The following is a 12,155-nucleotide window of genomic DNA, read 5'->3' on the forward strand; positions in this document are numbered from 1 at the left end:
AATACACCTCACACAAGAAACACTTCACTCCATCGCCTTTGTTACTTTGCAGATCTTTTATTTAGATGGTTGCTGCTGCAAATAAAAAAACCCCACACAAGATTCAACTCAAGTATAACGCAGCATAGAAATTGTAAATGAAGAGGTGACAACATACTGTATCTCACTTTCTAACAGATTTTCAAGGAAAAAAGGGTAGAGTGGGGGAAGGATGGTCACAGAAATGCTCTCCACTAGAGAGAATACAACTGTGATATAAACAAGCAGTCCCTTCATCTTTGGAGTCTGAAACTTTAAATCAAACATTTAAAAAAATTAGAAAATTTGTTAGAAAAATAGGTGCAGTAAAATTGTATATATTGGATCATGTGTACATATAACAGTTTTCATTAAGTAAAAAAAATGATCTTTACAAATAATGCTTTATAGTAAATAATCAGCTGCACTGTATCAGACTACAGTCTTGTTCAGGCATTTTTACAGATGCAAGTCTTATTAAATCTGAAAAGTAACAAAATATACAGAGCAAAACTATTTCCCTTTAACTAGTACTGCAATTCACATATTGCATGTTTTATATATATATTTATAAATACTACACTACAACTGATCAGTAATGAAGCTGGAATGCAAACACAGTGGTGTCGTAGATTCCAGGAGTATTTGCTACTTGTTACATGAAGAGGGTATCAGTGTCCCTATGCCACTTCTGAGCCATCACTGCACCATTTCTCCAGGTGAGAGCAGCAACTAGAAAATATCTAATTTCTACACAAAGAAGTTCTGAGGTGTTGTCAGTTCTTTTGTGTGGGGGTGGGGGAAGGGAAGGGGGAACATGGGCATCAAGACCAAGGGAAAAACAGGATCTACAAGCACCTCTGTGTGGATGTACAACACACAGGTGCTTGAAAATCCTGAGTTCCACAACCGGTCTTCGCAGCTGTTACACTTTACACTGTAGTTAATAATGCAAAGACATATGGCACAAAATTCACCCACAGATGCTTATCTTTTAGACCAGGCTGAATCCAGCACCTGCACAGGACACGCATCTTTAAATAGAAGCACGGCCTGTTAAAATTTGTCTTGCTTAAAGAGAGATGTGACATAAGGCCTTTTGGCACTAAGTAAAGGCATGAGCAAGTTACCAGGATCTGTGGTACAATAAGTTTTAAACTATACCAAATTTCACAGCAGGTTCAGAATAAAAGGGAGATTCAAACACCTCTGGGTTTAGAGAACATTGGTTAAGTGTCATACAGTGACCCCTCCTCAGAGAAAAAAAAAACAAACCAAAAAACCAATACAACAAAAACCCCAAAACAAGAACACAGCATTAAGATCTGCCTTTCCCACAGTCCTCTTTTCTTACAAGTATCTTTACATTGCCTCAAACTCATCGATTCTCTGCTTGGTGTTGCCTTGCCGGATCTGCCTCAGTGTCTTGTACTTGTCCCGTCCCTGGCGCATGTTCTCCGAGTGGATGATATCGTTTTGGGTCCTCTTGTCCTCATGGCGAGCCTGGGCCAGCTCATCTGTCAGCGCCTGCAATACAAAGAACAATAAATACAGGCTACTGTGAGAAGCTCTCAGCTCCTGTCAGTTGTGTTCTCTGGGGAGAGCTGATAGTTGTTTATGCTTTGGACAGAGATGTGACATGGATATGATCTGGCCTTTCCGAAACCATTATGGATGATTTAAGCAATCTCAAAGCTTGAGCAATGAGAGTAATTTTTATACACCTAGCCTTTATTTCAGACTTCTATAGGAACTGTAAACAAAGAGAAACTGTCATGTTTTGTGTGTTTAACCAAGTGGTTAAAGGACCTGTTGTCCAGGACTGATCGTTTCAGTTCCTCTGCCTGCTCCAAGCAGTGCCTTACCCTCAGCTGGCTCTGCACTCGTGCATTCTTCTCTGCCTCGGTAATGCGCTTCTCCTCGTTGCGGTCGTTCCTGATGCCCTCGCTGGAGAACTCGGCGCTGTAGGCTGAGTACTCTGAGCCCTCATCTTGCAAGTTGTCATGGACGTGGTAATTCACTGGCTCATAGACAGGGGGTGGCGGTGGAGGTGGAGCAGTCATTACCAGGTGTAACTCCTCCTTGGTCTTTACCAGATCCTCCTGTGCTTCCCTGGCCTTTGGGAAAAGAGTGGAAAATATTTTAAATGCATTTCTTACTTTAAATCAGCTTAATGAACACTTAAATGCTTATCTTCCTAGTTTTTTCTATCTACTGTGAAAAGCAAGAGAGAATTAAATGTCTGCAGCTAATGGTACTCCATTATTAGAACTTTTTTTTTTTGCTAGGGATGCTGTCATCATCAGCCACTGTGCAGGGGGTCTGAACAAAAAACATTCTTCCAATAAAACAACCCAGGAAAAAATTCTATGGAAAGCTACAGTTATCATCATTCTGTTCTCCATTTGAAGAGCTGTAGGCTGGAGACACACCGGTTCCACAGAGTAAGAATTTGGGAATCTAATTTGGCATTTTTAGTGCAATTACACACCAGGCAGTCACTTTTCCTGCTGCTGCAGTGGTTCTGCCCTCCCATGTGTCTTAGAGTGCACTGGGAGCACCAGCACTCTGAGCCTTGTGTGGTTTTAGTGCAGCAGTTTATTAAACTCTCCTGATCCAGATATCAGGGAGCCACTGACAACAGCACATGTCCCTCAAAGCAGATACCTGCAGTGTGGCTGCGCTTGCAGCATATTCTCTTGACTGATGTAATGTTTTCAGACATTTTATCATGGATTACATGAATCATTTATTCATGTATCCGTCTCTCCCTAAGGCTCCAAGACAATGATCACATTTTCAGGTTTTATACAGGTTTTCATTCTGACTTTTGACTGAAGGGTTGTTGGAAGAAAGGTGTTTTTGTTTTTGCAGACATATTGCACATTCTTGACAAGTTTGGTCTTTTTCACTGCTGTACAGATGTTTGCTTCCACATGTTTAAGAAGTCACACCAGGCTAAGAACCACAGTATGCTCTGCTTAAGCACAGAATTTTAGAGCAACTGGTAAAGCAGATACTCACTCTGATTTGCCACTCTTCAACCTCACTCTCTTTACGCTTCCTTGCCTCTTCAAGAAGTGCTATCTTGGCTGTATACTCTGCAAGCTCTGTAGCCTGTTGAATAAGAAAATGGGAATTACAAGGATTCTTAGAAAAAACACCAACCCAACCAAAAAACCAAACACAACAAAAAATACTGTTAACTCTAATAGAGACTGAATAGGAAAACAAAGAACTAAAAATTAGATTGCTTAGGATAGAAACCAGGGCCACAATGACAGCCCATTACCTCACTGCACTATGTTTTTCCCTGGGCATGATGGCTTTGCCTTATTCAAGGGCACAGTAATATGCCTGTGTATCTTATTCTCAAAATAACTGAGTCTTACCAGCTGTTCCTGGCTCTTTATCTGGTCCATAGTTTGTCTCTCCAGCTCTTCCTTGGCCTGCAGAGCTGCCAAACGTTCAGCTTCCAGGCGTTCTGCCTCCTCCTGGGCCCGTTTCCTCTCCTCTTCCAGCTGAATGGCTCTTTGGATCTGATCTGACAGCTCTGCAAGGAGACAGATCAATGTGGTTAGTCCACAAGTCTGGTCAAAGCTGAAGAACTTCAGTCTCTTAGGTAACTGCAGAAGTCATGAGAGGACCTTATTCCAGCTTGCAATACTCCCTTCGCTGTGCTCCTCACAGTAATTATTTGCACAATACACCAAGTAACTGGATTCAGAAGTAGTCAGATGCACATTGTAATTAAATCTTCTGCGAGATGTTTGCATTGAAGTCTGCAACACTGACATGACTCTGCTGCCAGTAACTGACAGTTTGCTGCATGGACCAGATTTTGTTGCCTCCAATGTGTTCTTCTGTGCATTGAAACAGAAGCTTCCATTTCACTGGAAAGATTTGTTCCCAAAGCACTTTTTCTGTTAGGAGTTAGTAAAAAGTACTTGAGGGCTAAACTCTTGCTCACTGCTGGAAGAGGCTGTGCTACTTAATTCCTCCTGGCAACAGCGGAAAACAGAGTTCCTGCCCTTCAGTTTCCAAATAAAATCTGCAGATTTTATGCTACTTTCATCCTTTTGATGCACATTTGTACATTTAGCTGTATAGGCAGACAGACATTAGTAAGTCTTGCCAAGCAATCCCAGTGTCACCAGATTTAGGAAAGGCATGGGCAACTCCTCTATGGAGCACAATACATGGTCTGGTCAGCCAGGACAAATACTTTACCTTTCTCTGCTTTCTGAGTCTTCACTTCATACTCTTGTAGCCTCACCAGCAGCTCCTCCTTCTCCCTCAGCATTTGCTCTTTCTCCCTCTCAATTGTCTCTCTCCTCTTCTTTTCATCTTCTAGTTGTTTCCTGTTAGAAACATATTTCATGCTGAAAGCTCTCTTTCAGACCCAAGCTACTGCCAGACAAGAAAGCTGGCTGGGAATCTCTCCAGGCAGCTCAAAGGGGAAGTGGCTGCCACGAAACAGGAGCCAGAAGACAGAAATAGGCTGTTCCTTCATCTCTTTAGAATTTTTGCTCTGTTTTAGATACCTCATTTCATAAAAGCATTTGTATTTTTGTTGGTTGCCACAGAAATTTAGAATACCAAATAGCTGCTAGACAGAGAGGAAAAAGAGGACTTGTACTGCAAGGCAGAAGAGGTGTAACTTTGTTACTTCTGCCATATGGAAACTTAAGGAGCTGTGAAAACAACAGCCCTGAGAGAACAGAGATAAACAATCCACAAGTTGAGGAGAAAAGCAGCATGATTTCTTGAATCGTAAGCAACCTGCAGCCAGTGGTAGAATTGCTATTCCTTTTTCCTTGCCTGTAAGAGATCTCCCAGTTCCTTCTGTCTTTACAGTGTACACCTATGTGCTCCCTGTGAAGGCTTCTCCTTACTCCCAGCCATCCCATGGCCCAGCACATAAATCAGATGCCAACACTCCAGAGTCAGGAAAACCCTTCTCTAGGTGCACACCACCACACCAGAGCCTGCTGCGCCTTTACTTGCACATTTTTTGCAGCTCCTGAGGCTGCAGCCAGGACAGCTGACTGTGTGGGCACAGGGCCAAGCAGGAAGGGTAAAACAGTCCCACTGCAGCACACCCCGAGTCCCTGCCCATACTCCAGAGCTCCAGGGCCACACGTGCTCCTCCTGAGCCTGGGATGGCTCAGAGCCTCGCCCACGTTACTGACCCCTGCCCCTGCTTGCTGAACCCTGGCACTTGGGTGCCATTTATTTCTGCCATGCCACGCCACACCAGCTGCCTGTATCCAAGCCCACCTTTCCAGTTGTTTCTGGTGCTTCTCCTCCCGGGCCTGGGCTTTCATCTGCTGCACCTCAATTGTGTCGGGCTTCCTGCGCCGCATGTACAGCTCATGGTTGCCCATGCAGAGCTGCAGGATCCTCTTGTTAATTCTCAGGCGAGGGGCATAAAACACAAAGTCCTAGGAGAGAAACACCACAGTCAGTTTTTTCCAAATGCTCATTCTCCTCCCAGCTAACTGCAGACAGAACATCTTGTCACTAATTTAATTCTAATCCGGACATACATGCAAGGCCATTTAAACACAGCAGCGGGGACTGCAAATATCATCTGAAGCCAAAACTATTGTAATTTATATTCTGCATTTAAAGTCTATATAGAATGTGCAAGTTACTCTTCTAGATAAAGCATCTTTTAGAGAAAATCCCAGATAGATGAGGTCTCATTTAAATGGAGATTGTTAGATGTTGTAGAAGGTGCTGGGTTGGTAGGTAAACATCTGGGCAGCACACAAGACCTCTAGTATTCAGTAGTTTTTCAGTTTGCAGTTTTGTGACTGAAAGACAAAGCACAAAGGCACAAAGTACAAATGTAACTTTGTAGAATTTCTCAATCTATCTGAACCAACATTCGAGGCCCCATGTGTTTTTTCAAAGGAAAATGCCTTTCAATATAATTCTTGTCCATTCCGTGGCATTTCCTAGTTAAGTTGACCTTGGCTGTCAGAAGAGTGTCAAATAAAAAATATTTTTTTAACTACCAACCACATGGGTTATTTGGAATATAAGGTTGCAGGCAGTAACAAAACACACGATATCCTAAAATTTCTGGTTCAGTAAAAAGGACATTCCCAAATTTCTTATTAGCTGTCCTATAATCAGACTTTTACAGAAACTATAAATTAGACTAGCTCTTCTAGAAGAAAACCAGCTAAGAAAGGGCCCAAGTTCACTACCTCCCTGGTAATTTTTCTGACTCCACAACCACACACATCTACAACACAGTCTAAACTTCCACAGTGGATAAACATCCTTGTGCTTTTTCTGTGTACTACATAGATAGTAGGCAAGCTGCCACATTACCACCATAAACCAGTGCCCATTCCTCAGAATTACTCTCCTATGGATTGTCTCACTGTTAGCAAGAGATGGAACCAGGCATGGAAGCAGTGACCATGTTTTTAATTGCCTGAGCTCAGAAGCACAACTGTGGCTATCTCTGGGAAAACTAGAAGTCACACTAAGCAATTAAAAGCTCACTAAGTGGTATTAAGATGAATATGCTGACAAAGACTGACGTTCTCCAATGCATTTCCCTAATGCACACTGGCTGCAGAAGAGGCAGTCAGGGCAGTGTGCTGTGTTCTCCCACTAAATCCTGCCGGAGCCATTCCAAGGTTCAAAGGTCTGATCCTGATAACTGTGACTCTAAGCTGCTCATCCAACCTCCTACTTCTGACAAGTAATTGTAAAAACAGTTTGTGCACATTGTGATGAACAGGTCCCTGTGCTGAGGCAAAGCTCACTTTCACGGAAGTAAATACGAAGGGTATGAATGGTGCATACATTTGTCATTTAAGGCCATAATCAAGGGACACAACATTCAAATACAAATATAAAAGAATTCCTTTCTTTCCCCATCCCCAGCCTACCCCAGATCTCACACAACTGGGAGAATTGCACCCCAATACTTTAAAGATAATGTGCCGAAGATCTTGGAGTATATGGGCAGACAAAGCCCAAAAATTAAAAAGCTTCTCCTGGGCAAGGTGCCACAAGACTCTGCCCTTTACATTACTGTAAATTTAAACACAGACATATAGAATCCTCCAAATTAAAAGAGACCTTCCAACCTACAGCTTGAGTGGACTGAGTATTTCGCTGTAGTTATAATGTCTGCCTTTTTAAAAGGAGACAAAAGTGCACAAAAATACCCAGACAACTTCCTGAATACTCAAAATTCATGCCCAGGTAAATGCTTATTTTAAGCACAGCTTTAAACATACCGTCAGCCAGAGGGAAAATAACAATTGACAGGGAAGGAGGAAACATAACTGAGGTTTTCAATGCTAACACCTTTCTGTACCAGCCTTTTGCAAGCCTTCCACTTCAAATTCAGATTGACTCTTTGGGGAGTGGGTGGCAAGCTGTGATCTGTGTTTTGTAATTATGTGCAACACATGCAAGAGGCTCTTCTATTGAGAAAAGCATGCCTGACAGACCAGCTTTCTGTCTCTGGGGAGTTCTGTTGTTTTCACTAACAGCATCACAGAAAAAAGCTCCTCTCCCCCAGGTTCTTATCTAGAGGAAGGAAGAAATCCCTGCAGCACACAGTGCATTAGTATCCTTTAAATTACTGGGAGGATCTTTTTCTGTTGGAGATATCTATAAGCCATCATCCTTTGCCAAAGCCAGGCTGCTTATTATTTCTCTGGGCTGTACTTACCCACCAAGGCCAAGTACTGGGGTGGGGGAAGAGCAGAGGAGGTCTTTCTCAACTACTCCAATAATTTCACAAGACTGACAGAATGACATCCACCTATACCAGTTATTCCACCTTATGTTCTCAACAGGTCAAAGTAAGTTTATAATTCCTCACTAAAATAACTCTGAAAACATACTTTTAAGTATTGAAAAGCAACATTCACATGCAGCTATATTTCAGCTCTCCACCAAAGTCATATCCCTGAGATTTACCTTGGTGGTCCAGAAAGTCAACAAATACCATATTTTACTCTGTCTGTAATGTGGAAGTGGACAGTGATGGATGGGAAGCCATATACATGTATGTGGTTTTGCAGTAGCACTTGAACTACTTCTGTAATTTTTTTAATGTTTGGGTATTTTTAAATGAAAAAAACAAAAATAAAATTTACCTATCAGCCTGCATGCACTGAAAGATATGCAGAGAGGACTCACAGACTAGTGAATTAGCAAAGAATTTCAAATTTGAGCACGAAGTTACCCAGTCTGCAGTTGTAAAATCTTCATCTTTTTCCACATTAGCTATCACTATCAGCCCTTCATTTATGCTGCACAGAAAAAACAGCAGCTCTAAATACACTCTAAATACAAATGCTTATTTTGCATCTAGAATATCTGTGGCTCTCTCCTCTCCCAAGACTATTTTATTTTGAGATGAAACAGTATCAGTTATTCCTATGCAGTATCCAGGAGTCCCTTCTAGACATACTTACTGGTGCCTTCTTGTCAATAGGCTTTATAACAAACTTCTTGTCATTGAAAGAGATATTTCTGATTTCGCTCCAGGGGAACCCAATCTTCGGGGTTAGTCTGGAAAGGAGAAAAACTTGTTTCAAGGGTGATGCAATAAACATTTTTCCCCTTTATTGCTTCCAACACACAGACTTGGTGGAATGCAATGCTTCACAAAGCTCTCCCAAAAGAGAGAAGATAGTAATTGAACTAGAACACCACAGGGAGTAGGAAAAGAAGCTCAGTAACCTCTCTTGCTGAGTCTCTTGTAATTCTCATCAGCCATCCCTACTGACCTTTGGCTATGTAACAGGGATGGACTCAAGCCACACGCTCAGCTGCTTTTAAGCTTGTTTCTTTTAACTCTGGGCCCAAAATCCACAGCATGCAGATCTTATGTGCAGTGCTTCCCTGCACAGGCCTCTCACACATCATGGGAGGCATAAGTCAAAGCAACTGAGCTGCTTCCCACACCTTACAGCACCCACAGGCAAACCTACCCTGCTGTGTTACAGCTAGCCCAGTCACCTCCATGCTGCCTTCACTCTGGAGTGCTGGACAGGCACCATTGGTAGGAGAAGATTTATTTTCTTTTGTTTCACAGAATGGGTCATGTTAGAAGGGACCACAGTTGATCATCTGGTCCAACCCCCCTGCTCTAGCAGGGTTATCTCAGAGCACATGGCACAGGATTGCATCCTGAATACCTCCAGTCAGGCAGAGTCTACAGCTTCTCTGGGCAGTCTGTTCCAGTGTATGGTCACCTGTACAGTAAAGAAGTTCTTCCTCACATTCAGGTGGAACTTCCTGTGCATCAGTGCCTGCTCCTTGCCCCATTGCTCAGCAGCACTGAGAGGAGCCTAGCTCCATCCTCTTGACGCCCTCCCTTCAGATATCTCCTCCCCTAGATTACAGGCAAGGTTAGTAACAAAGGGCCCTGTTCTTTTCTTCCATACAAACTGCTCTTTCAGCCCATCCCATGAGTCACCAAGCGGAACTTTACTCACTGGTCATGCAATGAGCTGTGCCACGTGGCTCCCCACTATTGAAAAGCTCCCCTCTGAAGCAAAGGGCAAGATTCAGACTCCCAGCTCTTCCTCGCTGCTGAGGAGTTCAGGTCTGTTGATTTGCTTGAAATTTTTCTATATCACTCACTAAACACTTGAGATTTTCCTCTGCCTTAATTTCTCCAGAGTCTTGCATATAAAAAGCATCCAGTTTGTCATGAGATCAGATGTTTCTGAGCCATTCCAACACTTCACCTTCACATAGCTGATCAGCTCTTCAGCAAGTTCTAACATCGCAAGGACTTGTGCATTTGACTATAATAAAGTCCTTTAATTACCCCAACGAAATATTTCATTTTTATATTTAATATTACATTATTATTCTTTTATTTTTCTCTTAGCAAGGGAGGGTATATTCTCTAGAGATAGCTGTTAATGATTAAGAATTTTAATAATTGTAATAATTGTATCTTACATAAAAGATAATGACAACAAGCAATCTTGTTATTCTCTAGCCCCTTCAATGTATGTGTCTCTGTCACAATTATTCTTGCAAATTATTTGAAGACACAAGTATTTAATGTTTAGCACTTACAGAAATGTTTATCATCACAGTGGACCAGTCAAACTCTGTAAGAATTCTGTGGAACACATTGATTAAAGAAAAAAAGAGCAATTTTGGGAGGAATTTCACTCATTGTCAAAGAGATGGAAAGCTACTACGTCAAGAGATTTTGCTGGGTCCAAGCACAAAAAAACCCCTTGCTTCATTTCAATTCAAACATCAAGAATAAAATTCACCCTCTTCAGAACTATCCACTCCCTAACCTCTAACTCAACAAGATTATGCAACATATGTGTGTGCGTGTGTGTGTGTGTGTGTAACATTAAGAACTGTAAAAGAAAATTATTTGATTAGACTAAGATGAACTAATTACTCCAGCCTCCCTCACATTAGTACAAGTGCTTAAATCCTAGATAATAGAGTATGTCAGACAACTAAAATAATTCACTCGTTAGTAAGTTCTATGCAGATTCTTCCCTTTAATGCAGGAAAAAAAAAGCTTGAATATACCCAGAAACAGGACATTGACATGCACTGCAGTATAGAGGCTCACACACCTACAGCACAGCCTCATTTTCCTCATGTTCAACTCCAACAATGAAATCTCTGCTTTTTCATCTTTGCCCTCAGTCCCCAGTCTTTGCACCTACGAACCAGTAATGCGAATGGCATCTCTGTTTTCCTAGTCCCCACATCTGTTGGAAAGACTTAATTATATAGTGGCAAGAGTTGCAGCAGAAATAAGCAGTTTATTCCAGCACTGTATTTGTTTTGCAAATGCTCTCGATAGGTCTTCACAGTCAATGGCTACACTCTGATTTCTGCAGCTCGAAAAACCTGTTTGTGTGACCATGGTTACATAGCAAGACCAGTCATTCAAGACTGAAGTATTACATGAGCGAAACTACTTTTCTTTCAAGTGACACTCCTTGTTTTCTGGGTGACAGCACATATTAGCATTGCAGAAAAGACTGCCTTTCTCTTTGCCTTATCAACAGAAGACCCAGGGAGTTCCAATTAATATTTGGGTTGCATTCAATACTTTTTGGAGGCAAAGATGTAGAACAGGTGAAATCCATTCTGTATTTCAATGATAGTCTGTTACAGATTAGTGACATGAAACAAAGATTTGAAACATTAGGGAGAGGAAAAGAAAGCAGTCTAGACAGCAATGCTCCCTCTAAAAAATATCTGTTTTAACTCCCTTCAATCCTTCAGTTGCAGAGTATTAGAAGAGACTAGCAGGCTTAGACACAGCTGTTCTCACCTTCTTATTATGTTTATTTATAGATGTAGTCTATCATTTCCCACCTACTATCCAATTAATAATGGCTCTGCCTTTACCAGAAGGGCTGATTAAAACTGTGTGTACTTCAGTAAGCCCTCATTTCATTCCTTGTTCACAGTAACTATATAGGTTAGCCTCTCCCTGGGTTCTGGGTGTCACCCAGCTTTGCTTTCGTGTCCACCCATAATCTGCCTTTTTCAGAACTGGGCAGCTGCACACACATCCATCATTAACTTCAGGACAGGAGTTCCTTAGGTGTCCGAACACTGCAGATAGCAGTGTTAACCTTAGCCTAGCCAGTGATAACCTTAGCCTAGTCAGGTTGTCGTGTTGTTGCCACTGATGGCAAACCTGGTGACCTGACTCAAGGGAAAGCCTGGTAAACTCCTCAGTTCAGGATTCAGCTCCACCACCATGCACGATTAGGAAGATGGCATCGTACAACTGACATCTCTCTTTACACAGCAGATAGCGTTAGCAGGTCAGGAAAGACATGAAAGCACAGGGGATGTGAAAGCCCATTTCCTAGCTTCACCTGCTGATCCAAAGTTGGAACACAAGCATTCCTATAAATGAGAAATGTCCTGTACTAGCCCTCTTTGGAAGATCAGAGGCAAAAACAAAAGCCTTACTTATCGTCCTTTTCATAGATGTTGAGCCCCAAAGCATCGACCCCCAACCAAAGGTCAGTTCCTTTCTTATTCTTGATTTCAAAGTAGTTGATTCCATACATCTCCAGATCTTGGGCAATCTTCAGGTATTCCAGCATGGCATTCTCTCTGATTGACACAGGAAAAAA

The 12,155-nt window shown here is 42.0% G+C and overlaps 1 protein-coding gene across 1 annotated transcript; it reads right to left on the reverse strand.

Moving 5' to 3' along the window:
- Window positions 1–60: 60 nt before the first annotated feature.
- EZR (ezrin) lies at window positions 61–12,135 on the reverse strand. Its single transcript, XM_041469945.1, has 8 exons — window positions 11,989–12,135; window positions 8,478–8,574; window positions 5,299–5,462; window positions 4,249–4,379; window positions 3,411–3,571; window positions 3,043–3,135; window positions 1,884–2,135; window positions 61–1,545 (listed from the first exon to the last, which is right to left on the reverse strand). Exons 1-8 carry the CDS (start codon window positions 12,123–12,125, stop codon window positions 1,381–1,383), a joined length of 1,200 nt encoding a protein of 399 aa, XP_041325879.1. The 5' UTR covers window positions 12,126–12,135; the 3' UTR covers window positions 61–1,380.
- Window positions 12,136–12,155: the final 20 nt, after the last annotated feature.

This window comes from Pyrgilauda ruficollis, unplaced genomic scaffold (genome assembly GCF_017590135.1).
Source record: "Pyrgilauda ruficollis isolate IOZ18807 unplaced genomic scaffold, ASM1759013v1 scaffold24, whole genome shotgun sequence".
Taxonomy (NCBI): Eukaryota; Metazoa; Chordata; class Aves; order Passeriformes; family Passeridae; genus Pyrgilauda; species Pyrgilauda ruficollis.

What these genes read in the sequence shown, in the direction of transcription:
- EZR (XM_041469945.1), bottom strand. Translation starts at nt 12,125, where the DNA reads ATGCTGGAATACCTGAAGATTGCCCAAGATCTGGAGATGTATGGAATC. An exon ending in CTATTGACAAGAAGGCACCA is followed by an intron (nt 5,463 to 8,477) that starts GTAAGTATGTCT and finishes TTTCTCTCCTAG; the next exon opens with GACTTTGTGTTTTATGCCCC. An exon ending in GACTCAGAAAGCAGAGAAAG is followed by an intron (nt 3,572 to 4,248) that starts GTAAAGTATTTG and finishes GTCTCCTTGCAG; the next exon opens with AGCTGTCAGATCAGATCCAA.